This window comes from Vombatus ursinus, unplaced genomic scaffold (assembly GCF_900497805.2).
Source record: "Vombatus ursinus unplaced genomic scaffold, bare-nosed wombat genome assembly UNPS02014801.1, whole genome shotgun sequence".
In the NCBI taxonomy this organism is placed as follows: Eukaryota; Metazoa; Chordata; class Mammalia; order Diprotodontia; family Vombatidae; genus Vombatus; species Vombatus ursinus.
The window spans coordinates 3373124-3400324 of NW_020954579.1; the positions used below are offsets into that span (position 1 = coordinate 3373124).

General features: G+C 40.5%; 1 protein-coding gene across 1 annotated transcript in view; it reads left to right on the top strand.

Moving 5' to 3' along the window:
* Positions 1 to 254: 254 nt before the first annotated feature.
* The window catches only part of KPNB1 (karyopherin subunit beta 1), a 28214-nt gene continuing 1267 nt past the window's right edge, over positions 255 to 27201 (top strand). The window contains exons 1-21 of the mRNA XM_027872682.1: positions 255 to 347; positions 494 to 552; positions 3092 to 3274; positions 6442 to 6642; positions 9011 to 9163; positions 10216 to 10275; positions 10935 to 11024; positions 12643 to 12753; positions 14344 to 14445; positions 15910 to 16134; positions 17631 to 17822; positions 18604 to 18734; positions 20479 to 20626; positions 20880 to 20951; positions 22069 to 22213; positions 23462 to 23544; positions 24069 to 24176; positions 25088 to 25231; positions 25343 to 25448; positions 26204 to 26318; positions 26711 to 26872. Of these exons, the coding sequence (XP_027728483.1) occupies positions 308 to 347; positions 494 to 552; positions 3092 to 3274; positions 6442 to 6642; positions 9011 to 9163; positions 10216 to 10275; positions 10935 to 11024; positions 12643 to 12753; positions 14344 to 14445; positions 15910 to 16134; positions 17631 to 17822; positions 18604 to 18734; positions 20479 to 20626; positions 20880 to 20951; positions 22069 to 22213; positions 23462 to 23544; positions 24069 to 24176; positions 25088 to 25231; positions 25343 to 25448; positions 26204 to 26318; positions 26711 to 26872 (2630 nt within the window). The 5' untranslated portion in view covers positions 255 to 307. The remainder of the gene's footprint in view (positions 348 to 493; positions 553 to 3091; positions 3275 to 6441; positions 6643 to 9010; positions 9164 to 10215; positions 10276 to 10934; positions 11025 to 12642; positions 12754 to 14343; positions 14446 to 15909; positions 16135 to 17630; positions 17823 to 18603; positions 18735 to 20478; positions 20627 to 20879; positions 20952 to 22068; positions 22214 to 23461; positions 23545 to 24068; positions 24177 to 25087; positions 25232 to 25342; positions 25449 to 26203; positions 26319 to 26710; positions 26873 to 27201) is intronic.

Here is a 27201-nt window from a genome sequence, read left to right on the forward strand (position 1 = left end):
TCCCTCCCCCGCTGCCGTCACTGCCACAGCCAGAGGAGCGGGAGCTCTCGATACAGCAGCACAGGAAGAAAAGGAAGAGGACGTGGAGAACAGAGACAGGCAGGCAGGAAAGCGGGCAGGGAAGCCGAAGCGACCAGTAGGAGGGAGCCGGTGAATGGGCTTGTGGTGACCCCCGCCCCCCCCACCCCAACCCTCCCTTCCCACCCGGCCCCTTAACCCCCCGTCCCCCATCACAGCCATCGCCGCTACCGCGGGAGTCTGAGAAGCCGGAGCCGCCCGAGGAGGAGCCTGAGCCCCCATCGCCGCCATGGAGCTGATCACCATCCTCGAAAAGACCGTGTCGCCCGGTACGAGACCGGTGTCGGGGCCGGGGCCGAGGCGGAGGCCGAGGCCGGAGATGGGGCTGGGGGATGGGATCGAGGTGATCAGACTGGGGGAGGGGAAGCCCCCTCTTCGCGGTTCTCTTGACCCCCTTCCTTTCCCCTCCCTACAGATCGGATTGAATTGGAAGCGGCGCAGAAGTTCCTGGAGCGGGCAGCTGTAGAGAACCTGGTGCGTTTTGCGCCTGGCCCCCTCCCATCCCCCCAGGCTGGGGCCTTCCCGCCCTCCTCGGGGCCCAGGCCTAGGGAACCCACCCCGCCCCATCTCGCCCCCCCTTCTCCCTCCCTTCCCCCCTTTCTCGGACCAACCTAACCCCGCCATCGGGAAGCCGGTGGGTGTGTCCCGCCCCAGGCCCCGGCAGCCGGCCAATAGCGAGGCGCGCCGGGCGAGGGCTGCCCAATCACCGCCCGGCCTGAGGGCGGCGGTGTAGCGGGAGGGAGGGGAAGTTAGGTTGCACGGCGCTGCGTGTTCAGTAAGGGTGGGGGTTGGGGCGCCGGGGCCTAGGGACCATGTGGAAGCCCTAGGAGCCCGGCCAATCGCCCCGCCTAAGGGCCTGCTTCTCTTTTGCCGTACCCGGTCTCATTCTCCGTCCACTTCATTGAGCTGGTCTTTTCCAGTCTCTGTCTCCCTAGTCTGGCCTGGTACCCCAAATCTCCTTCCACCTAAAGCCAGTATTTTACCCCCTCCTTGAGTGTGGGTCTTCTGCTGCCATCATGGAGCTGGATGGGCATAGAGTTTTAATCGGTCAGGGACTAGGCAGTGTGGCTCAGCGATGAGAAGATGAGGCCTATTTCCTGTTGCAGTTTCAGAGGAAGTATTTTGCTATTCTTATTTTTCAAATTTTAAGAATTAGCAAAAATTATGCAGTTCCCCATTTGATAGGGAGCTGTTTCTCTGGATAAAAATTTAGGGTGGATTGAATGAAACAGCCCATATGCCAGTCATGTTCCCCTTTTGGTGTTTTTCTGATAAAACTGAGATTGAGATGTCTGCAGTATAAAACCTCTTTTAAATGACTGAAGAACCATAAAATATTGTAAATATGTATTTTTATCACTTAACCTAGGCATTGGATAAACCTCATGCCAAAAGAAAAAAAGTATAGATGATATTCTTTTTTTAGCTGTTGTCTTTAAATGATTTAGCCTTGTGCTTTTAAAGGTCAGTGTTGGTTGACACTACAACTTTAGCTACAAATTCTGGTATTTTATTCCTTAGCTTGCCTGTGTGTGCCTTTCACGTTTTGCAGGCAAGACCTTTTACTGATATAGATGAATCGTACATGGGTTTTATTTTGGTGAAGAATTGTAAGAAATCTGTTTGACTTGTTACTTAATAATGTCCTACTGTTGAGAAGATTAGTTCTTGCATGTCTCCAATTTCAGAGACTGGCTGTGTTCATTTGTGGGTTAGCCTATGAACTTTGGGAGAAAGGTTGAGAGACTTTGGGGGAGGGTGTATTCTGTTTGTTAAATAAGATATATCTGCATTTATAAGTAGTTGTGGCTTGATGGAGTGTCTTGCAGATTTCTAGATTTCTGGCTTCAGTAGAGTGCTGAGCTCCGGAAAGGTTAGAGAATCAGAAGCAACTGACAAATATAAATTAGTAAATGACAAGTTTGTTGAAGTCTTGCCTTACAATTTTTCACTTCCTATTTTCAAAATTGAATCCTGTTTTCCTGTAGTTCTAGAAGTTTGGTTCTTGTTGCCAGCTTTCATATATTTTTCCTTGCACTCATCCTTCCCATCTTTAATTTTATTGCCCTTTAATGCTTCTGGTAGTTTCCCTTTACAGTGCCTTTGAGTAGGGTACAAAGAGGGTTCTTGAAGCATTATTTTACTTTGACTTTATAAGTTAATCACAGAATTTCAGAATTAGAAGGAACCTCAGTGGCTAGCTAGTCTTTTATTAATGTACTTGACAAGCGGTCACCTAGCCTTTGCTTTTGAAGACCTTCAGTGAGTGGGAACTCATTAGTTCCAAAGGCAGCCCATTCTTCATTTGTAGAATTTTACATTGTTAAGAAACTTTTCCTTATATCAAGCATACATTTGTTTCTTCTACTTGTTGCTCCTACCTCTTATCTTTTCCCTCCTGCAAAAATAAAGCTGACGTTGGAGGAAAGGCCAGGGGGCTGGGAATCCTGACTCTTCTAAACTAGCCATGTGACTGTGGGCAAATCACTTTGCTTATCAGATGTCTTGTATATAATGGGCATGATAGAGGATTTCCAAGGCCTGAGGAGTTCTAAAGATTCAGTGAGTCAAGAATCTAGTCTATTTTGGATGAACATTCCTAGACTGCAATTGTGGACTTATTCCCTTCCTGCATCTGTCCATAGAAGAAACCTATTGACTGACAGATTAACAAACTAGCTTTGAGTATGGACAGTTTAAATGTGGAGGTGAAGACAATTTACAAATGACATCAGCTCGGAGTGAAAACTATCCTGCTTTTATTTATCTGGGTTATGGGAGTTGGGGAGAAGAAGGACGGTGACTACAGGGTATCCCGAAAGTCTTAGTGCAGTTTAAAGCATGTTATTGGTATATGAGCACAACAAGTAAGTAGAGCTTTGAAGTTGCTATTTTACTGTTTTTTTAAGGATCTTTTGCTTGTTCCCTCATGAGCTGTTAACCAAGCTGGCCTTAATCTGGGAAATTCCCAGAGGCTGTTTCCATTTACAAATATTTTTCTTCTCTTAACCAGCCCACTTTCCTTGTGGAACTGTCCAGAGTGCTGGCAAATCCAGGGAATAGCCAGGTTGCCAGGGTTGCAGCTGGGCTACAGATCAAGAACTCTTTGACATCTAAAGATCCAGACATCAAGGCACAGTACCAACAGAGATGGCTTGCTATCGATGCCAATGCTCGAAGAGAAGTCAAGAACTACGTAAGTAACTGACATACAAAGTGTTTCTTTGGCCCATGTGGAAAAGGGAATAGTAAGCATTTTTCATAGATTCTCATTTAGCCTAGAGCTTACAAGGTGAGAGATTACTTAAAGCACAGGCTCCTTTCAAATCACAGTTGAGGTCTTTGTTTTTGGTTCAGAGTCCCACCCTTTGTTAAAGAGTTGTTCTTTCCTTTCTAATTGTCTGGTCCTAAAGCATAGTAGTTTTGCAGACTTATTGTTAAAAGTTGTTAGGTCTCACATTTAATGACTGAAGTTGGGAGACAAGCCTTGTCCAGTAATATTTAGGCTATGTCAGTAACAATCATTCCTAGATGATTTTGATGAACTCCTTCGGAGGAGGGGGACTGTGGTTGACCCCAAAAGGGCCTTTCAAATCCAATTTTGTGAACTGGGAATGTCAAACTTTCTTAGTGGATGTATTGACTCAGGGTGATGTGAATACTTTAGGAAAATAAAATTTCACATGTTAGAGCTTGTTCAGAATTTCCCAACTGGGCTTGAGAGCCACATGCCATGGACATCAGATTACTTTTTCATTTTTCTCCCTCTCTGGATAAGCAGCCAATCAAAGGCACTGCTGCTTTTATTTTCCACTGGACAAATTAGTGGTAACATTAATACATTTGGGGAAGGTTGGATTTGATATTGAAATAAAGGGTATTTCCCCTTGTGCTTAGTGTTCACTATTAAGTTGAAGCCATGGAACATTCTAGGTGATGCACATTTGAGGGAGGGGGACCCAAGGAGTATGTTATTCAAATCACTTCCTTAAAGTTCTCACCTGTTATTTCTTCGCATTGGGTCCCATCATAGGTAAGTCAGTATCACTCTGGTACATTCCTCTACTTTAATAAAATTCATTACACATAGGAATGGGAAGTGTAGTGGGGGGAGAAGATCCAAGGTTTTCTAAGTTTGCTATCGTCAGTCTTTGGAATACAAAAACAAGGTTTTCATCTCTGGCCCTGAATTCTTTTTAACCCCTTAACAATTTATTACTGGAAATCCTAAGGCATATAATGCTGTTTCCTCTCACCTTCTTATCCCCAAACAATTACAAAGTAAATAATAGATAAGAATTAGATTTTTAAATGTGAGGTAAGATTTGAGACATCACTTTTAGCATTCAGAATTTAGATGAGGATGACTTGGTACAGACGTTGTTTGATCCCCTTTTTGTATATCAGAAATCCAAATCTTTGGTTTATGCTCAATAACCTTGTTGTGTCTGTGAGCATTTTGTTAGAATCCAGACCTGTTTGTAGTTGACCATCAGAGGGCTTTGGTGAATGATGTAGGATATTAATGCATTTGTACATCTATAACCCCTGAAACCACATTAGGTAGTATTAATTAGTACTTCCTTTTGGTGGATTGCTTCTTTGAACTAACATATAATGGGTAGCAAAGCAGTGGACACAGTAGAGAGGATACTGAATTGAGAATCAAGACCTGAATTCTAGAACTGACTTTGGGCAAGTCATTTAATCTCTCTGCTTTAGTCTCCTCATTTGTAAAATTGTTTGGACTGGGTGATTGCTAAGATCCCTTCCATCTAAAAAATCCTATGATTCTAGGGATACTTTCTGTGAATTAGAAGCTAGTTGCCTCAATCAATCTGAGACATGTTACAGATCTTAGCTTGAAAAGGCCATGGTCTCCCACTGCATCCTGGGCTACCTCCAGTTGTCCTGAGCTGTATCTTGCTACTGGACCCAGATGGCTCTGGAGGAGAAAGCGAGGCTGGTGACTTTGCACAACCTTCCCTCACTTAAATGCAATTCACTTGCGTGTCATGGCATCACCTCCCTGATGTCATGGTCCTTTTTGAGAGTGAAGGACAGGCAACAGCAACAACAGTTTGTTATTGGTAGGCCATTGGTAGTATGTTTAAATTTTTTTTTTAATCACATAGATGGAGTTGAGGGTGATGGGAGAGAAAGAAAGGTTGAAAATACATAGAGAATACAGAGCAAGATAACCAGGTGACCTAGTCAGCAGAGCTATCCTGAAAAATCTGGCAACTTTCCACTTGTCCTCTGACCAGCATTAAGAACAGTTAACTGTTTGTCTTTTGGGTGGCCTGGTGATTTCATTGACAGAATTAGCTCTAATGGTAATGATTAACCCCCAGGCCCATTTGGTATTATTAGTTCCTACTTTGTCACTTTGTGTCTTCCTACACTCCTATGCTTTCTTCTTTTAATAAACTGTTGTAAAGTAACCATTTAAAGAAGTCCCATTTGACAGAATAATTCTGGACATTTGCAGTGAAGGAGAGTGTAATCTTAACCTTTTTGGGCAACCAGGAATAACACTTTCCTTGCAAACAAATTAAGGGATTAGTACTTACATTTTAAGGTTTAGGCTCTTTTTAGTAATTTATTCAAGAATAAGATCATAGATTTAAAGTTGGGAGAGATCTTAGAGATCTTCTAGTCATTTTATAGATGAGGAAACTGAGCTTCAGAGAGCAACTTCTCTGGTGTCACACATAGATAGTAAATGACAGCCAAGAGGTAAACTCAGTTCTCCTAAATCCAGTGCTCTTTATTACACTGCTTCCTAGGTTACTGGGTTATAAGTGAACAAACAAAAGAGAAAATAGTGATCTCCCCCTCCCCTCACAAATAACAAGTATTTCTCTTTACCTAGTGTTGATTCCCTTTCTGTCTAGACACTTGGCAGCTGATTTTCTTGCCTGCATCCTGCTATTTTACTTTCCCCAGATTTTGGAGTTAAGGGCATTGGGCAGACCATCCTCACACCACAGTCCTGGAACCTGGCAATGAGACCTACTACCACTGCTATTTTCACATATTTTCCTTGAGACTTTCTAATACCGCGTCCTTGTTCTTGTCCAACAGAGGCCCTTAGAATATTACCATCAGCATTTTCAGTTGAGGCTACGGGTCATTGCTATGGAACTGACTGAAGCAGATCCCTTGATGCTCTTTCCACTCAGACAAGACTACAAGATGAACCCTGCCTTCCTTTAGCCATTTGTGTTGCATGCCTCTCTTGTAGGTGGATAGTCAAAGGCATCACTCTGAGAGAGTCATAAGATAGTCTTACTAATTATCTCTCTTAAATGTCTGTAAAGGGATCTCAAAGTTGTTGTTTTTTTCTGTCCTTCCATCAAGGTTTTGCAGACTTTGGGTACGGAAACCTATCGGCCAAGCTCTGCTTCACAGTGTGTAGCTGGTATTGCCTGTGCAGAGATCCCAGTAAACCAATGGCCTGAACTAATTCCTCAGCTGGTAGCTAATGTCACAAACCCTAACAGCACAGAGCACATGAAAGAGTCAACATTGGAAGCAATTGGTTATATATGCCAAGACATTGTAAGTATTTACTTAAGTAGGCACCACTCCTCTTTTCCTTTTTGTTTCAGAGGCTGAATGATATTAAACGATGTTTGTAAAGGTAATGAGAAAAAAAACCTAAATGATTGGGGGGGTAATGGTGGGGATATAGTGGTCATACAGGCTGCTGTCAACTTAACTTATTTCTTTAAAGCTGCTTTAAGGAGAAGAGTTATCTCTCCTTTATCACAAGAGAGAGCTAAGCATCAAAAATAAAGGTGTTTAATGATAGATTCTAAACATTTGTAGTTATGTTGTCATTACATTGCCCAAGCACTGAGCTTAAAAGGTATTTAAGGATGAGAAATTTGGAATTCCATCTCTTGATAGACTTTGGTCCGTTACTCGTCTTTTTAATATTTTCTGTCTTGTTCCTCTCCCAGGTGCTTGGAGCATTCACATACCAAGTTTAATGTTTGTGTATTCTTAGAACATGGGTTTTTAGAACTTGTTTAAAAAAATTTTTAAAAATAACTATGTATGTTATTTATTTAAATTTTTTTAAATTTAAAAAAATTTTAAAAATTTTTTTAATTTTTTTTAAAAATATGCATTAAAAAATTCTGAGAAGGGGTCCAGTAGGTCTCTGGACTGCCACAAGAAGGTTACAAAAAAAGGTTGAGAATTCTTATTAGTCTTAAATTACACGTCTCTGCATGATTTTTGACAGTGACTGATTCTTTTTTTCCCCATACTCTTTTTTTCCATACACCTTCCTCCCCAAGACAGCATGTAATCTGGTCTAGGCTCTGCATATACATTCCTATCAAACATATTTTCACATTAGTCATGTTGTAAGGAAGAATTAGAACCAATAGGAGGAACCACCAGAAAGAGGAAACAAAACAGAAGAAAAAAAAATAGCAAATAGTATGCTTTGATCTGCATTCAAACTCCATAATTCTTTCTCTGGATATGGATAGCATTTTCCATCATGAGACTTTTGGAGATCCTTGCATTGCTGAGAAGGGCTAAGTCTATCAAAGTTAGTCATTGCACCATTTAGCTGTTACTGTGTACAAGGTTCTCCTGGTTTTTCTCTCTTCACTCAGCATCAGTCCATCAAGTCTTTACAGATTTTTCTGAAGTCTGCCTGCTCAATCATTTCTTATAGCACAATAGTATTCCATTACATTCATAGACCACAGCTTGTTCAGCCATTCCCCAGTTCATGGGCGTTCCCTCAATTTCCAGTTCTTTGCCATCACAAAAAGAGCTGCTAGAAATATTTTTGTACGTATGGTAGTGACTGATTCTTGATATTACTGGGTTTGATGTTTCCTTTACTGCAGAATCACAACAACCTTTATAATGACATTTTTCTGCGCTCTGTGCCTGAGTTACTAGATTCACACACAGGCATTTCTTAAGTGATCCTATTGAGGAACATTTAGAGCTGGGAGGGACTTGAGCATCAGAGGCTTTCTAGCCCAACTCCCTCATTTTATAGATAGGCAAACTGAGGTACCAGTTGTTGATGCTGATCTGATAGCATCTTTGTCTTGATACCCTGACCTGATAAAATGAAGAAGTCAGTAGGAGTTAACTGTTCCTTAAATTCTAGATGGTAAAACCAGGTGGTGATTTTCAGCCCTCTGGTATTTCATTTGTTACAGACGGCCTGGAAAGAACACTGAACTGCTGACCTCATTTACACTGGAATACTCATGTGACTATACCAGTAGGGGCTTAAGATGATCAAATTTTACTTCTGTGGTTTTTGCTGAAAACCGTAGTGATCTTGGAGGAGTATGCGTTGGTCTACAGTACTGTCCCCAATATTTAAATGGATCTGTACACTTAATTGATAAAGAGTTCTGTCCATTAAGTACAGGTTGCAATCCACAGTTATTCTCACATAGTAGTATTTTCACTCATTGTTTCTGCAGGCCTTCTCTAGAAATTTTTTTTCATTATTGTAATTATCCATTTCTCTTTTGCCATGTAGTCAGCTCTCCTCTATTTCTGTTCATGTTTCTTCAGTGATATCCTTTGTGGTCCATCCTAACACCTTAATCATTTGGACCCTCCACATGATTTCTTTTGAATGTGCCCACAACATTGATTTGAGACTGTGGAGGGGGAAGGAGGGAGATTAATTGGTATTTCAAGATTTGTAAGCATGCCATATATCTGGGAGAATATTTGTATCTGAAAGATGGGTTTTTATACCCATATCTAAATGAGAGATTATTAGGAAAATAGAAGGAAAGGGAACCTTAGGGAGATAGTCAGAGACTGAGGAAAGCTATTTTCTGATGCATCTCACAATGAATTGAATTCCATAACTACTTTACTATTGGATTTGTTACTAGCATAACTTGTTGGACTTTCCTTCTCATTTCAGGATCCAGAGCAGCTGCAGGATAAATCCAATGAGATCCTGACAGCCATAATCCAGGGGATGAGGAAAGAAGAACCTAGTAATAATGTGAAGCTAGCAGCTACCAATGCACTCCTGAACTCTTTGGAGTTCACCAAAGCAAATTTTGACAAAGAGGTAAGATTGTTTTGGCAGAGATGTGAACTGGGGACGAGGAAACAAAGGCCTATGTGATCCTCAATGCTCCATAATCAAAGAAAATGCGTCATGCTGGTTTCTTTGTGCATTGATTGCTGTCCTGGAGGAGATTTGAATTTGTCTTAATGTAAATCCAAAGATCACGGATTGGGTGTAGTATTTGCCACATCTCTGGTCCCTCCATCGGTTCCATCCAGATGAGGCTGCGCACAGCTGGAGATACCTTGGCCTAATAGAGGCCAAGTTCAGTCTTGAGTTTTTTTCTTAACACCCTCCTATAATTTCTCAAACCCTTTTTATGCAATAGAATTAAAGTTGAATCACCTTAGGAAACATTTTTACTAAAGCTACTTCAGAAAATATGGCAATCAAATCCATAATCATTTCTTTATTAGAAGTGAGTTTTTTGTCTTTCCTTGGTCTTTGAAGAGGCCTGGGAAATCTAAACAAACTGAATTTCTAATTAGTTAGAAAGGCAGGGAGACTTTTCTTTCGTATCTCAGAGGACACTACTAAAAAAGTATACTATACTGTTCTGTCTTGTGCCACTGCATCTACTTTGTCTGCCCTTGTTGGTCTTGTTCCTGCGTCCTGCCAGTTGCCATCTCTCAGGGTACAAATTTGTGTCTCTGGAGCACAGCACATTTTGATAGTATATTTTGATTTGATAATCACATTTTTAAACACAATCGTAGGGAAATTCAGAGTTGTGATAAAGTTCTCCCTCTTTAAAACCAAGTCTTTTTTCCAAACTCAGATGACCCACTTTTAAAAATTGTTCCTTTCTTTCATCACAGCCTGGCCTTCTTAGGTCTTGTTAATGATGGTCCATTCTTAAGATTAGATTAGCAAATTTATGTCATGTAGCAGGTACCAAGCTTAAATTCATTGTACACTTTCACAGCATACATATTCCAAAACTAGTGAATTGGTTTTTATGTTGGGTCATGTATCCATTGGAAGTGTAGAGAGGGCCTTCCCATGTTTGTTTCATGCTTTCCTTCATTTTCTTCATATTTTCTTCCTTGCAGTCTGAAAGGCACTTTATTATGCAAGTAGTCTGCGAAGCAACCCAGTGTCCAGATACAAGGGTAAGTATGGGATCAAATGGAATATCTCAGACTGTCTTTGTAGCATTTATAGGATCTGCTTGCTCTGGTTTAAGTTTCTGGTGTTGAATTAAGTGAATACAAGGTGATAGGGCTGATATTCTAAATGTTGATAGGAATTTTTTGCTTGAGGTCTGTAAAATTACTAAATTATAGTGCTTGTCCTTTAAAAACATTAAAGAGAATTATCTTCTGTCTGGATAATTGCTCTATGATTGTTTTGAATTTTAGCCCCTGCAAGATGTGTAGGTTTTCTGCTACTTTAATTTTTTCTCTTTTTAAAAAATAGTTTTCTTGATACACACCCTTCTATCCTCAAGTTGAACTTTACTTTGTAAAAAGGAAAAACTTATGGTACTTCTAATTTAAAATCCTGCCCTGGTGGTAGGGGCAGCCAATCCAGACCTATGTTTCACCATTGAATATGAATAGTAGCTTGGGTTTCATTGATGGGCCTCAGATAGGAGAAAAAAAGGCATGGGAGAGGAAGAGAGGAAAAAAAGGACATACATATGGTAGAGAGTGATGCTGTAATTATTAGCCCATACCTCAGTTGCATCATTGCCTCAGAATGTGAAGTTACCTACCTTTTATCACTTGGCTGTGAAGTATTAATAACTTTCTGTTCTCTTCCTTCCTAGGTTCGGGTAGCTGCGTTACAAAATTTGGTGAAGATAATGTCCCTCTATTATCAGTACATGGAAACATACATGGGTCCTGCTCTCTTTGCTGTAAGTATTCTTTGTTAGATGATTTTGAGCCTGAGAGATACAGTTTATAAAAGGCTTGTGCCTAGATCTGGTTGTGTTACTGGTCTGCTTAAACTCCTTTGCTTTGAATTCAAGGCAGCTGGCTGATGCAGTGACCTGGAGTCAAGAAGACCTGAGTTCAAATTAGGCCTCAGATACTTAATTCACTGTTGAATTAACCTGGGCAAGTCATCTCTACCTGCCTAAGTACTCAACTGTAATATGAGGATAATAATAACACCTACTGCCCAGAGTTGTTAAGAGGATCATGTGAGATAATATTTGTGAAAATGCGTAGGATAATGCCTGGCATATAGTAGGTGCTGTATAAATGTTTATTCCCTTAAACAATGAATTTGTAAGTAAATAGCCATGTAAATAAATTAGCCATTTAAAAAAACATTGCTGTCATTTCTAGAGACTTCCACCTTTTTCAGAACCCTCTTCTGTAATGAAGTACGCTGAAACAAATCACATTAACTGTCTTTGACAACATATGTCTCATTCTATATCTGTAATCTCTCAGATATATCTGATGTAGATATATCTGTCAGATAGTCCTTTCTGCCAAGAGGAAACAGGCATATTTCATGATTGGTCTTTGTGTTTATGAAAATCTGATATTTTTCAGTTTTTTGCTTTATGTTTTGGTGGTCATTGTAGTACCTTTTCTCTCAGATCCCTTTTTTTTTTAAAAATTTATTTTGATTTATCAACAATCACTTATAAGCTTTTGAGTTTTAAATTTCTCTCCCTCCCCAAGACAGTGAGCAGTCTGATATAGGCTATACATATACATTTCTATTAAACATATTTTCACATTAGTGATGTTGTAAGTTAAGAATTAGAACCAATAGGAGGAACCACCAGAAAGAGGAAAGAAAACACAACAGAAGAAAAAAATAGCAAATAGTATGCTTCAATCTGCATTCAAACTCCATAGTTCTTTGGATGTGGATAGCATTTTCCATCATGAGGCCTTTGGAGATATCTTAGATCATGGTATTGCTGGGAAGGGTGAAGTGTATCAATATTAAGTCATTGCACAACATGCAGATCCCAATTTTTAAAGCCCAACTAAAAAGTCACCTTTTCCATGAAGCTTTCTTTGATCCCTTAAGGCAGAATATGATTTCTAAAAAATATATTTGTGGTACCATGAAGTGATGGGTAGAGTGCTGGACATGGAGTCAGGAAGACCTAGATGTCCCACCACATTTAATAGCTGTGTGACCCTTGGCAAGTAATTTTATTTCTGTGTCTTATTTCCTCACCCATGAGATGAGAGGGTTGGACTGGATGGCCTTTACAACTGAAACTATGTCCTATTGTGACAGTTCTGTGTCACATCAGCCTCCCTTCTTCCAACTTTGTTTTATCTAATTTTGAATATTCTACACATGGTGTAGGTACTTTTGAAGTCAAGAAAATTCCTTGAGCCAGAGCTTTCCTTAAGTTTAGCTATAGTCATAATGGTGAAAGTTTTAAGTAATGCTTTTATGTACAACTTAATTGCTTAAGTTTATGTTTTTGTGGAGGGTAGGGAGAGAGAACTACTCAATGAAGAGCTAACTGAGATGGGGGCATTTCTTTCTTGAAGATCACAATTGAAGCAATGAAAAGTGACATCGATGAAGTAGCCCTTCAGGGGATAGAATTCTGGTCCAATGTGTGTGATGAGGAAATGGATTTGGCCATTGAAGCATCAGAGGTGAGCCAGGGTGTGGGTGGGAGAAATGGGGTTCTGACTGGGCAGATGATCAAGGAGATAGAACTGGGGAGGTTGGGAAGGCTGGCATAGACCAAATTCCCTTTTAGACTATTTTCCAATGAAGTACTGAAATCTTGAACACTAGGGGGCAGTAGGCCAGCACTGTTGCAAATCTAGGAGATATTGTTTGCTAGAAGAGAAAGGGGCTTGTTCTACTTCAACCTATTTGATCATAAATTTATTTCTAAAACCTCAGCTTCTCCAAGTGCTGCAGGCATTCCTTATATAAGCATGGAAACTATCAACTTTTCTTAAAAAACAGCCTATATAATAACTAAGAGGGAAGATAGGTGGCACAGTGGATAGAGTGCCAGGCCAAGAGTCGGGAGAACCTAAGTTCAAATCCGGCCTCAGACACTTATTAGATGTGTGACCCTGGGTAAGTCACTTAACTCTCTCCTCAGTGTCCTTATCTGTACAATGAACTGGAAACAGAAATGGCAACCTAAACCCCAGTTGGGGTAATGAAGAGTTGCATACGACAGAACAACAACAAAAGATGGTAACTAATGTGAATTGAGCCCATGTGAAAAGACATTATTTTTTACTATAGTTTCACTGAAAGATTGAAAATGAGATACTATAAAACAGAGATTCTTAGACTTTTTTCTGTCATGGACCCTTCTGGTAATCTGGTGAAGTCTATGGGCCATCTCCAGTTGTCCTGATCTGTATCTTGCTACTGGACTCAGATGGCTCTGGAGGAGAAAGTGAAGCTGGTGACTTTAGACAGCCCTGCTCACTTAAATCCAATTTATTTGCATGTCATGGCATCACCTCTCTGATGTCATGATCCTCTTCAAGAATGAAGGACCAGCAACATGGACCTCTCCTCAGAATAATGCTTTCAAATAAATGCATAAAAAATACATAGACTTTATATAGGAATGCAGTTATCAGGGTTTTTATAAGTTTATAGACCCCAGATTAAGCATTCTTGCTCTTAAGGGGAGAAATATTCCAGACTTCCCTTACCACTAGTTTGTTTTACACATATGACAATATAATGTAACTCACATTTAAATAGCGCTCTAAGATTTATATGGCACTTTCTCTTATAAGACTGTGAGAAAGTAGTATTCTCTGTTTTGTAGATGAAGACTTATTAAAGCTGACTTTGGATCTAGATTTTCTTATGTCTTGTCTAGATTTTTTTTACGCTACATATACTTCCACTATATATCATACTTCCTTTCCCTAGGCAGCATCTGCTGTATAGATTGAGTTGTTGATAATATATGTTCTTTGAGGAGTAGCCTCTTCTAGTGCTGTTGGGGTACCTTGGGGCTTATAGGCATTTTGGAACCTCCCAGTGCTTCCAAGAATGATTTAACTACTACCAGTAGGAGACAGGCTACAAAAGGGCCTGTTTGATAGTAATATGGTAAAAATATGCGAAATGCTCGCATCCCTGTTTTCCCCTATTTATCTCAAGATATAGACCATAGTTCTCTGTGTATACATTCTGTGTTACAAACCGATTTCTAAATGTTTCCCTAATTTGGATTTTTTGTTGCATCTTCCCTACAGGCAGCAGAACAGGGACGACCCCCAGAGCATACCAGCAAGTTTTATGCCAAGGGAGCACTACAGTATCTGGTCCCGATCCTCACACAGACACTAACAAAGCAGGTAAGTTTGCTCTAAAATTCAGACTGTGACATGAAGCCATATCAACAGTGCTTGGCTTGCTGCAAGTCCCATTCTGAAGGATGACATGGTTTTAATGCAAGAAGTTGGCATCTCTTCAAAAGCTTGATGTTCTTACAGATGACTCAGGAACAGCTGAGCTGGCTCTGGGAGATCCCTTAGGCTTTCTGAGTTGTTTTTGAAGGCAAATTGGGTCTGAATACTTCAAGTGGGGATGGGGCTTGGTCACCAGAGATGAGATGATGCACATTAATTATTGAGTCTTCCTAGGTGCCTTATCACTAGATTCTAGGAGCTTAGTGAGCAAAGTACAAGGACAGAGATTTACTTTGGTTACTTGTCTTACTGGAAGGACATAGTAATAACAGAGAAGTGTCTTAATATTCAAGGGATTTTGCTGCATTATCATTTTGATAGAACAGGCGTTATGTTTTTAAATGTTGGTAAAATCGGGGACTATAATTTCTTGGACTCCTAGTGTGAGTCTGCTTATATGAGTAATTGTTCTGCTACACCTTTGAGTTTGAAATGGAAAAAAGAATTTCACGTGCTTTTTTTTTTCTGAAACCTTAGACAGTGAGACTCCATGATGACACAGACCTAATTTTCTAAGTTTTTTTCTGTGAGAGGTTTCTGTTGATTAACCTTTTTTTCTTTTTTGGGCTGTTCTATGACATCTCATTTTTTGGGCCTTGTGATATAGAAAAATTCTTTAGCCTCATATGTCTTTGTTCTACCCAAAACACTGGTATTACCAAAGAAAATTGAACCCTGATAAGAGTGATGCTGGATATTCTGGTGCCACTGTAGAATTTCTCCCTGTGTGTAAGAAAATGTACCTAGAATCAGATATATATATGGAGATTAAATGGTGTGCTCAAGGTCACAGAGGTAGTAATTGTCAGAGATGGGATTTGAACTTAAGAACTGTGATTCCAGAGCCAGAACTTTTTGCTCTTTTAATGTTAAAATTCTCTAAAGAGGAATAGCAGTGCCATCTACTTTGTGATTTTAAAAAGCTTACTATTATGTAGGTATGTTATTAATTTTGCTGGCTTTTTTTCTCTTCGGTCTTGATTTCTCTTATGTCTGGTTTTGTTGGCCTTTTTCCTATTGAAGGACATTAAGCTCCTGGGTATATCCATCTGAAACTCTGCATAGGGAATAGATTTCATATCATAATATACAGATTGCATGGTCTTGCTAACTAGGGGACATATAGACAGAATTCCAACTGGTGGTGCTAGAAAGTTGGAATGGAGGTTTTTTTTGTGTACCAGGTTTAACTGGCCCAGGCCTAGGATTATAGAATGAAGTCATATAAATTAATTTCTTTAAAGTTTATTTGCCCCTAAGGCAAACCTAAATAGCCTTTCTGAGGTTGGGTCAAGGATGATTGAGAATAACCTTTTAAAACAGTATTTTGACTAGTGTAATATTTTGTAGGATGAAAATGATGATGATGATGACTGGAATCCCTGTAAAGCAGCAGGGGTTTGCCTCATGCTCCTGGCTACTTGCTGTGAAGATGACATTGTCCCTCATGTCTTACCCTTCATAAAAGAACATATTAAGAACCCTGATTGGCGATATCGGGATGCAGCTGTCATGGCTTTTGGCTGCATCTTGGAAGGACCAGAACCCAATCAGCTCAAACCACTAGTTATTCAGGTAGGACCAAGATAAATGTTTTGGAGTGTCATTCCTCTTTTAACTTGTTGCTAGAGACTTAGAAAAGAACTATTTTGAAGCAAGAAGTAATTTCCGCAAACTGTTTAGCTGAGAGCTGTCTGCAAAATCATAAAATATAGGCTTCTACTACAGGAGGGTTATTTTGGCACGTTACAGAACACTAGGTATGGAAAGGTGATAGAATTAAAAGAAGGTCTAAGCCCTACCCTACAGCTTAATTTCTGCCTTTTAGTCCTAGTTCTAGAGTACTATGGAGAAATCAGAAGTCTTAATTCCTTTTTTCACATGACCCTTCAGGTAGGGTCATGAAGATAAGATAAGCTGTTGTGTCTTTACCATCTACTTACCTCCAAGTCTTCTCTCGATTAAACAATAACTACTCCTTTAACCATCCTTTCACACTTTTTTTTTTTTTTAACAGCAGTTGGGGTTAAGTGACTTGACCAGGGTCACGCTGCTACCTTCCACACTTCTTAAGTGTGTTTCAGTTTGTTGATGTCCCCTCTAAAATGAGAAAGCCCAGAACTGGATATTAATAATTTAGGAGTGGTCTAACTGGGAGAAAATATAGTAGACTATCATATCCTTAGATACAGATGCAGTAATTTTTATTGGTGCTGCTTAAGTAAAGTCTTGTTCTTTTTTTAAAAGATTTTTATTGATCTTTTTTTAAATCAGTTATTTTCTGATTACTTTCACTAGTTAAATCTATCAGAACCAGGAGGGCCTCCGTTAGAGCTATGGAAAATATGTTAGCAGTTACCCAACATAGCATCCATGCTCAGGAATATGGGGCAGCCATCTGTATCTAGTCAGGTGGTAGCACCTGTCCTAAGAGGAAGGTGTCTTTTGGCATCTATTCTTGTTTTTGTTTTTTTGTTTGTTTGTTTGTTTGTTTGTTTGTTTGTTTTTTTTGAGTGAGGCAGTTGGGGTTAAGTGACTTGCCCAGAGTCTCACAGCTAGTAAGTGTAAAGTGTCTGAGGTCATATTTGAACTCAGGTCCTCCTGACTCCAAGGCCAGTGCTCTCTCCACTGGGCCACCTTGCTCTCCTGGCATCTGTTCTTTAGGGCCAAGATTAATAATTGTCATTGGGATATTTTTTGTTAATTTCATGGCAATTGTGTATTAGATTTATTTAGTTACTCCCTCAGTCATTGGGTACCCATTTTGTTTCCAGTGTTTCACTACTATAAAAATGCTGCTCTGAATATTGTAGTGTGTGTAGGGTCATTTTTTTTTTTAACTTCATGGGGCATGTACCCAGTAGAGGGATGGCTTTCTCAGAAATCATTTCTGTCCTCTGACATATTAATTTTATGTGTTCTATAATGGCATTTCCAAATTTAATTACCATGAATTTACCTGAGCCATGTTTTGGTTTAAAATGCCATTTTTAGCAGTAAATCCTTTTCTGGAATGGTTGAACAGGTTTTATAGCTCCTTCCTTGCCTGACAATGCCGTGTTGTATTTCAGGCAATGCCCACTCTCATAGAATTAATGAAAGATCCCAGTGTGGTGGTTCGAGACACAACTGCCTGGACTGTGGGCAGAATCTGTGAGCTGCTCCCTGAGGCTGCCATCAATGATGTCTACCTTGCTCCTCTACTGCAGTGTCTGATTGAGGGCCTGAGCGCAGAGCCCAGAGTGGCTTCCAACGTGTGCTGGGTGAGAGGTTGGCCTTACAGGGAGGAGGAGGAGGAGGAGGAAGGATAGAAGGGGGGGGCAAGCTCTAGATTGACTGGCTCATTGGCAAGAGAGCAGAAGTTGGGGAAGAAAGATGGATTTTTACAAGAATGCTTTTTTGTGAACACCTACATTCTCATTTCTTCAATTAACATGTGGGAGAAATGCCTCAGCTGATGGGAGCTGTTGACTCATGGTGAACCATTAAGAACAGTCATGCTACCTCAGCATGAGAACTATTTGGAGCCAGCATCTATTTTGAGTTTCTTGGGAACTCAAAATAATGACTGAGGGGTTTGATGAGTTGCTAGTTACAAAGCTTCTAAGGATAGAGGGAGCAAGAAGGAAGGTAGGTATGAGCATGGACTGTAGTTAGCCTTTTGTTTCCTGGGGGTAATTCTAGAATATAATTCATACAAGGAGGCCTAGCACTTTGGAGATAATAAGACCCATAAGAGTTTTTTCTGAATGGAAAGAAAAGCGATGACAACCACAGCCTTGATCTAGAGAGTTGTCTAAGTCTGGTACCACACACTGTTAGCCATATTGGAGCAACCACAGGGATGTTTCGTTTTGTTTTGTTTTTGAAATTTGAAAAAGTGGTACAATGACAGTGGCATTTGGGGTAGAAATTCAAAGAATTGTTCCCCAAGTCAGCTGAAAAGTGCTCCTAGTCGAGTTATCTTGAAAACGTGGGTTATGGCTGAGCTAGTTGCCCAGTGACTGGTCTAACACTAAGGCTTGAGGTGTCTTTGGGTTTCAGGCTTTCTCTAGTCTGGCTGAAGCTGCCTATGAAGCTGCAGATGTAGCTGATGATCAGGAAGAACCAGCTACCTATTGTTTATCTACTTCATTTGAACTCATAGTCCAGAAGCTCCTAGAGACCACAGACAGGTAACTGGCATTCTCTGCAGATGGTATTTTTGTATTTCAGCTCCTAGGGCTTTCTGTAGTAGAAGTGAACATGTTGAGCTTGAAGGAGAAAGCCATAGATATAATTCCTTGTACTGCAAGAGGGTTATCACTTATTAAATTTCATGAATCTCACTTTATTCATTCAGTAAATACATTTCTTAAGAGTGTAAATCAAATATCCACAAATTGAATTATCTTTTACAATGCATTAGGACCAATGTTGAATTTTTTTACTCCACTTATTTATGTAAAGCCTAGGGAATCAGTGTGAGGTATACATGAAGCTGCTCATTTAGCTGATGATCATTAAGAACCAATTGCTTACTGCTTCTCTTTGTTTTGAACTCTCCGTTACTGCTTTTTTAAAATATCTGGGAAATGCTACTACACAGTGACTTTTTTTTTTTTTTGGCTAGGCAATGGGATTAAGTGATTTGCCCAGGGTCACACAGCTAGTAAGTGTTATGTGTTTGAGGCTGGATTTGAACTCAGGTCCTCCTGAATCCAGGGCTGGTGCTCTATCCACTGCACCACCTAGCTGACCCCCACAGTGACTTCTAATACAAATCTAAATAGTCATCTTGAATCTCTTTCCTCTACCCCACTTCCACTTCCCAGAAGGGGAATAAATTTCTGACCAATTGGAATTGTGAAAATGCATTTTCTTACAGAAACAATGTTAAAAATGATATTACAAAAGTCATTTATAGTAGTGTTACAACTAAGCTTTCAGAGTACAACCTGTATATGGGGTGGAGATTCTTTTTTAATTTTTCCTTGATTTATAAAACTTGGGTTTTTCTATGATAGTTTGTCTCGGGCCAAGTTAGAAATGAACCCATTGAGTTATTTGAACTTAGTTAATTAGGGTTTGTTCAGTGCCAGAGGCAGTAGTGGGTGGGTATAAGATATTTAGAGTGGCAAGGATCTCAATGATCAGATAAATGATCCACCCTCTTCCTTCAGTCTTATTTGTTTCTGATGCCATTATGAATAGGGCAGGGGTGGTGGGGGTTTCCTTGCAAACTCTTCAGGGAGATGAATTGTAGAATTTTAGAATATCAGATATTGAAGTCCCTTGCATTATATGTAGTAGGGACTTTAATTTGAATGAATGAATGAATCTAGTCCAACAAAGCTACAGAGTGATGTGACACATAGGTCCCACAGCTAGATAGAAGTAGTCCAGGCACTAAGCCCAGGACTCTTTATGCCCAGGTCAGTGCCTTTTCCTCAGGTGCTTATCCTTAACTCATTATTTCTGTTAGAAGTTTAGCTCGTTTCCCAAAGGACCATTGGAAGGTTTGGCTCAGTCTAAAGGCCGTAATAAATAATGGTCTTTCTTAGGCAATTGGGGTTAAGTGACTTGCCCAGGGTCACACAGCTAGTAAGGATCAAGTGTTTAGTTTGAGGCCAGATTTGAATTCAGGTCTTCCTGACTTCAGGTCCGGTGCTCTATCCACTGCAACACCTAGCTGCCCCCTGTAAATATGGTCTTAAACTTAGTGAGCCTTAGAGGATTCAAATCCTGGCTTGCTTTTGGCCAAACCCAGGTTAGGTCTGTTTCTCCATTATTTTCTGGAATCATTTTCAGTAGAAAAATAGGTCACAGAAACTTCTGTCTCACCTCTCAAACCTTAACATTGCTTGTTCAAAGAAGTGCAGGGAGAGCCTCTGAATTTTGATAAGAACCAGGAGACTAATGCATTTTGTTTTTGACCAGACCTGATGGACACCAGAACAACCTGAGGAGTGCTGCGTATGAAGCCCTGATGGAAATAGTGAAAAACAGTGCCAAGGACTGTTACCCTGCAGTCCAGAAAACAACTTTGGTCATCATGGAGCGACTGCAGCAAGTGCTGCAGATGGAGGTGAGGCTTGGGGAACCAGTAGTGGGTGTAGTGGAGACGAGAATGCAGCAGGAAGAAGGCAAGACACCATGCTTTTATTAATTTTTTTGTTTCATCCATATTTATTAATTCCCAAAGGGTGTCTTCGTTGCAGAGCCACACTTTGAGAACTAGAGCTGGGGGTTCCTGGGAAGTTGGTAGATGGCACCAAAGTGATCTATAAGAAAGGGTCCTGAGTCGTCCCATGGTGACTTTCCTTTCTTTCTTTATCCAGTCTCACATCCAGAGCACATCAGACAGAATCCAATTCAATGACCTTCAGTCTTTGCTCTGTGCTACTCTTCAGGTATGGACTTGGCCTTTCTCACTTCAAACACATGGCCAGGGGGAAGGGGGGAGGAGGGAGGCAGGAAAGGAAAGAAAAATGAAAGCTCCTGTCTTGGGATGACAAGTTCACGTACCACACAGAGCAAAGCTGTGTTGATGAAGCTGTTCTGAAGACATTCATTGGAGGCAGGCAGTCCTCTTTCTGCCCTGTGACTGATTAGGAGGCTAAAATTCACCACAGCTAGATCACACACTGAAAGACATCTGCTTTTTTTGGTGCATTGTGCATTTGTGGGCAAGCCAAGCCCATCCACAGATATTTCCCAGTCACCTTTTTCTGTTGCTAAAAATTCTAGCTAGTATTTCAGTTATTATCTTTTGAAATAATCCTGGCTTTGTCATTCTGCTATAAAACTTGACAATCAGTAAATGAAACACCAGAGCCCAGTGTTAGCATGAGACTTCTTTTTCTGGGCCATTTATTCTCCAAAGTTCAGATCACCTGCTAGAAATCAAGAAACAACTAGAAAGCAAAATAATTTTCAAGGGCAAACTGTCGAGGTGCTATCTGACATCAAACAGACAAATCGGAAAGATTCAGAGATCCTCTGACATCTGTCATCTTTTGGAGAACATAGGAAAGATAGGGGCTAGGGAAAGCGGATAAAGAAGTCAAGCTCTGCTTCTATTAGTAATAGACTAATGGCGATTGGAAGAGATTGGAGTGGTAAGGATTTCATTGTCTTGGGTAGGAACTGAAATGTACCGCTTCACCTACAAAGCTGAAAAAAAAAACCCAGTCGTCCCATGAGAGGTTAGCAGTAAGGATTTACTACAGCTAGCTTTAATTTCAAAGGTAAATGAGATGCAGAGAGAACAGTTTTCCTTCCCAGGACAGATAAACCCTGTTTGTTCTGCAACACAGGAATAAAATGAAGGGTGTTTTAGTGAAGATGGTCTGCATTGACCAAACACTTAAACACAACATTGAAGGCTGAATTTTTAAAAAAAAAAAAATCCGAAGGGTTCATTTGAAGAGTTGAATATATTTTTCTAATTGGTCAAAAAATAACCTGAGGCCTTTTGTGTTACCAAGCTTGGGGCCAGTAAGCACTAAACTCTTATCCATTTCATAGAATGTTCTCCGAAAAGTGCAGCACCAGGACGCTTTGCAGATTTCTGATGTGGTCATGGCATCCTTGCTGAGGATGTTCCAGAGCACAGCTGGTTCTGGGGTGGTTCAAGAAGATGCCCTGATGGCCGTGAGCACATTGGTAGAAGGTCAGTGAGCAGACTGTGATCAGTGAATATGCATGCCTTGGAATAGATTTGAATTTTTTTTCTTTTGTTAAGAATGTTTGACTTACTTCCTTAACCTGTTTTTCCTGGTAGATATCTGAAGTCCAACTTTGCTTAAGTGTAAATTTAATTTAGTTTGCTTAAGTATAAATTTGAATGGCTGTGTAATTTTACAATTGTACTTCTGGGAGTCAATCAAGAAACTAATTTGAGATTAAGGTATCAGATAGCATTGGCAGCTTGCATCAGGTTAGCATAGTATTCTTAATAACCGGGTACTTTTTTCCTCGAAGTCTTCATGAAGGTTTGGCTCCTATCATCCTAAAATGTGCCTGTGGCAGTGGGCAGTCTTGGGTGTGGCAAAAAGATCTAGGGTGAAAGAAGGAAATATTCTTCTCCAGCTCTTACTGTTGTCAAGATTGTGTTGTAGAATTGAGGCGGCACATAGTAGTTGGCATGGAGCCAAACCTTGGAGTTAGTTCTAGAAATGAATTACTTTTCTGATTATTTTTTTGTCTGAACTCAAACACGAAAGATTAGTAAGACCTCCGTTAAAGGAACACGGAATAGTTTTGGGGGCAGCTTTTAGTGAGCCTACTGGGGATCTTCTATTTCTAAGGCCATTATCACCCTGAGGGACCATCCTCTGGAGGACCAAATCTATTTCTGGCATAAGAAAATAATACGCTGGAATATGCTGAGAACATTTGATAACCCTGAAAGAGAGAGAGAGTTTCATTTTGGATACTAAGGGTAGCTTTTTGGAAGGTGAAGGCCAGTGTTGCTCTTCTGGATATAGTTTGTTTCAAAACCTTGGGAGATTGCCTGAGGACCCTGTTCAGAAGCTGGTCTCTAGAGGGCCCTAGGTGAGGAGGTGGACAAGAGGCAGAATTGCTGGCTCAGCCAGTCCAAAAATTAACCATGACGTTTCCTGAGGGCCACGCCACTTTCTTGTCCAGTCCAGAGTAAGAAGCTCTACTATGGAGAACTGTCATCTTCAGGGCATTTGAACAGAATCCCAAAATTCCTCTCTGGCAGTTGGAGGAATTTAGCTTTTCCTCTTAAAACAGCTTGGTAATGTCTTTGTGTTTTAAGTTCTAACTAACTCATTTTAATTTGCAACAATCTGTATATTGTACTATAATACATTTTTAAAAACTTGACACCTCTCTATGCCTAAAGCTTTCTTCTTAGTACTGGTATAAGCTAACAGATTTTGTCTCTGTGCAGTGTTGGGTGGTGAATTCCTGAAATACATGGATGCCTTTAAACCCTTTTTGGGCATTGGTTTGAAGAATTATGCTGAGTACCAGGTGGGACATACCTCTTGATAGTAACATAATACATTGAACTTTTGTGTGCCTGGTAGAAGTTGGAAGGCACTAGGTACAAATTCTCACAGATTATCACTTCCTTCTCCCTATCCCCAAACTACAGTAGCAAAATAATTGGACTCAGTTATATTTTCAGGTTATTCCCTATATCTGTAATTGTTAATTGTTCTTCCACTAAGCCAAGATTAGTACTTCCTTGTCCTGGTGTGATGGCATCCCTAGAGGTATTGGACTTGTTATCTTCTCAGAACCACTTTTGTTCTTATAATGCTCCGTGGATTGAAGATTTCCTTTCTTGCTGACATTTTTCATCTTCCATCTCCCATAATCCCTGTATGTATGTCTTCCTACCACTCTAGTTTCAAAGACATGTATCTTTCTAAGGAGAATAATTTCTTGACTTTGGATTCTCAGAGCTTTTGATAATAAAACAACCAAGGGTGTTTTAGTTCTGTAAGCAGTCTCCTGTGCAGGTCCAGTTATTTTCATGTCTTACTTTGTAGGTTTGTTTGGCAGCTGTGGGCCTGGTGGGAGACTTGTGCCGAGCCCTACAGTCCAACATTTTACCTTTCTGTGATGAGGTGATGCAGCTGCTATTGGAGAACTTGGGAGTAAGTATTAACAGTCTATCAGTAAGCCTTATTAATTGCCTACTGTGTGTTAGGCACTGACGTAAATGAAGTAGGCCCTGCCTCAGGGAGCTTACAAGTGTGTGCAAAATATATACAAGCTAATTTGGGGAAAGGGCCCTGTCAAGAAAGTCCTTATTTACAGCATGGTGCTTGAGTTGACCTTTTAAGGAAGCTAGGAATTGTAGGATGCAGAGGTGAGGCAGGAACTCCATTCCAGGATTGGGGGTGGGGGTGGGGACTGGGCTGGGGATGGTACAGACAGCTGATTAAAAGTCATGCAGCCAAGCAATGGAATATTTTGTGGGAAGAATAAGATGACCAGTTTGGCTGGATCATAGAATGTGTGAAAGGGAGTAATGTGTACATAAACTTGGAGCGGGCAATTGGGGAGTAGGCTGTGAAAGGCTTTAAATGCTAAATGAAGGGATTTGTATTTGATTCCAGGGCTAATATGGAACCTTTGGAAGGGAATGATGTAGTCACTTTGGAGGATGGATTGGAGAGGAGAGAATGAAGTTGTGGGGGTAGAATGACAAAATTTGTCAACTGATTAGATCGTTGAGGGAAAGTGAGGAATTGAGGATGACTAAGGTTTTGAACTGAGTGACTAGAAGGATGGTGGTGCCTTTGACAGTATTTTAGAAGCAACAAGTCTCCAAAAATCATTGGCTGCAATGGGGGCATGTAAAAAGGCTACGAATATAAAATTTCACAAACAGACCCACTAAACTTAGTCTAGGTATTGAAAATTGGCATAAGTTATAAGCTGCAGTTCTTAAGAAAAGGAGTTCTTGAGAATGCAAAGAACAACTTAGATAAATTGAAACCTTTTCTCAGTTTCTCAGATTTATAAATTCTGACTTTTACTAATTTTTTTCTTTCTGCATCAGAATGAAAATGTCCACAGGTCTGTCAAGCCACAGATTCTGTCAGTATTTGGTGACATTGCCCTTGCGATTGGAGGAGAGTTTAAGAAGTACCTTGAGGTGGTATTGAATACTCTCCAGCAGGCCTCCCAAGCCCAGGTTGACAAGGTAATCAGTCATAGGCCAGTTGTGTCTCCAAGCCAGGGGTGGGGAGAGGGTGCTTTGGATGTGTCAGAAGAGGTGACCTGCCTGGGAATGTCTGTTGTTTGTCTCCTGTAGTCGGACTACGACATGGTGGATTATCTGAATGAGCTAAGGGAAGGGTGCTTGGAAGCCTACACCGGAATCATCCAGGGATTAAAGGGAGACCAGGAGAATGTGCACCGTTGAGTATACATGATCACTTCCTTGGTTTGCTGGCCAGTGTCTGCAGTTGGGGCAAAAAGGATCTGCTTAGAATTTTCATTTTGGAGCTTTCCTTGTGCGATGTCCGTATCCTAATGAAAAGGAAAGCTTTAGGGGAAGAAGGGAAGGGGAACTTTGTTTTTTTCATTCCTCTCCTTCCTGTGTCTGCCTCTCACCTTTTGTCTCAGAATGAGTTGTCATCGCGGACATCATTGTGTCCAAAGACAACTGTAGAACAATTTGATGTAGGAAATGCTCTGATTCTGGCAGGAGTCAAGCTTTGCTTCAGTCGTGAAGGGAAGGGTAGCAGTTAAGCCCCAACATAATGGGCTGTGAAGAAGGGGAACCTCACTGGCCAGGATATGCTCTTGTTTCTGGTGTCTGGGACAACCCCTGTGACCCAACAGGAAGAGTTTTGTACTGGGCTGCTTTTTTATTGAACATCACCTAAAAAGCAGTCCTGGCTTTGAGCTGTAAGAGATTTGTATTGTTTTTTTTGGGCATTCTCCTGTTAGAAGAGGAATATCTGAGATACACAAATCCTCTTGTCTTGGGAAATGCACATTGTAGCATATCTCAGTATGTTAGTTTATCCTATCAAGCCTTGGTTGGCAACTAGCCTCCTTCCACTTTCCTGCTTGGAGGGTTATAATACCCTTAGAAGTGTGGAAAGGAACATTGGGCTTGTCCTAAATGAGAAAAAAATCTAGCAAAACTTTTTTCCCCCTCCAATAGCGGATGTGATGCTGGTGCAGCCCCGAGTAGAATTTATTCTTTCCTTCATTGATCACATTGCTGGAGATGAGGATCACACAGATGTAGTCGTAGCTTGTGCTGCTGGACTGATAGGGTAAGTTTTGCCTTTTGGCTTTAATAATTAAGTCGTATTTTTTAGAGCTTCTCATAGAAGCTGGCCAGAAGGTAAGTATTTGCGGAGGGTTTATGTTGTAGAACCTAGGATGGTGTAGGGTTATGGGTTATTTCTGTATATCTTATTAGAATTAATTCAAGGGTTGTGGTTTTATGAGAGTACAAAAATGTTTAGACCTTATTTCTCCACCACTAAATCTCATTAAGTGAAATCTTCAAGGGAAGACCAGATTAATGGGTCTGGTATCAAGTCCTAGTTCTCCCCTCATATAGAGACACAGCCAGCATGAATTGAGGAGCTCCATGTTTGGTTTCTTAAAGGAAATAATGCAACCTAGTTCTTGTTTTCTCTTTTGTGTTCGTTCTGCTTAGAGACTTATGTACAGCTTTTGGGAAGGATGTACTGAAATTAGTAGAGGCCAGACCCCTGATCCATGAACTGTTAACTGAAGGCCGGAGATCCAAGACGAACAAAACAAAAACCCTTGCTACCTGGGCAACAAAAGAGCTGAGGAAACTGAAGAACCAGGCTTGGTAAGATCACCGTTTACTCTGCACCGTGGCCCCAAGTAGGTACTTCTTGACTTTGGTGGCAAGAGCTGTGTTTTAAAATGATGGCTTTCCTTTTGGTTTTTGGGCATTTCCCTACCTGTGTTTTTAGCCTTGAACAGCTGTAAAACTAGCTAAATCGTGATTATGGACAGGATACAGCTTAGACAAATGGAGAATTATCTAGAATTCAAACTTCATTCAGGGTCAGATATAGGCTGACATGATGCTGCCCACTGGGGGCTCTCTGAAGCCATTGTTTATGGTCTTCTTCCATTCCAAAATAGTCTAGTCTCTCTGAATGTCACTCAACT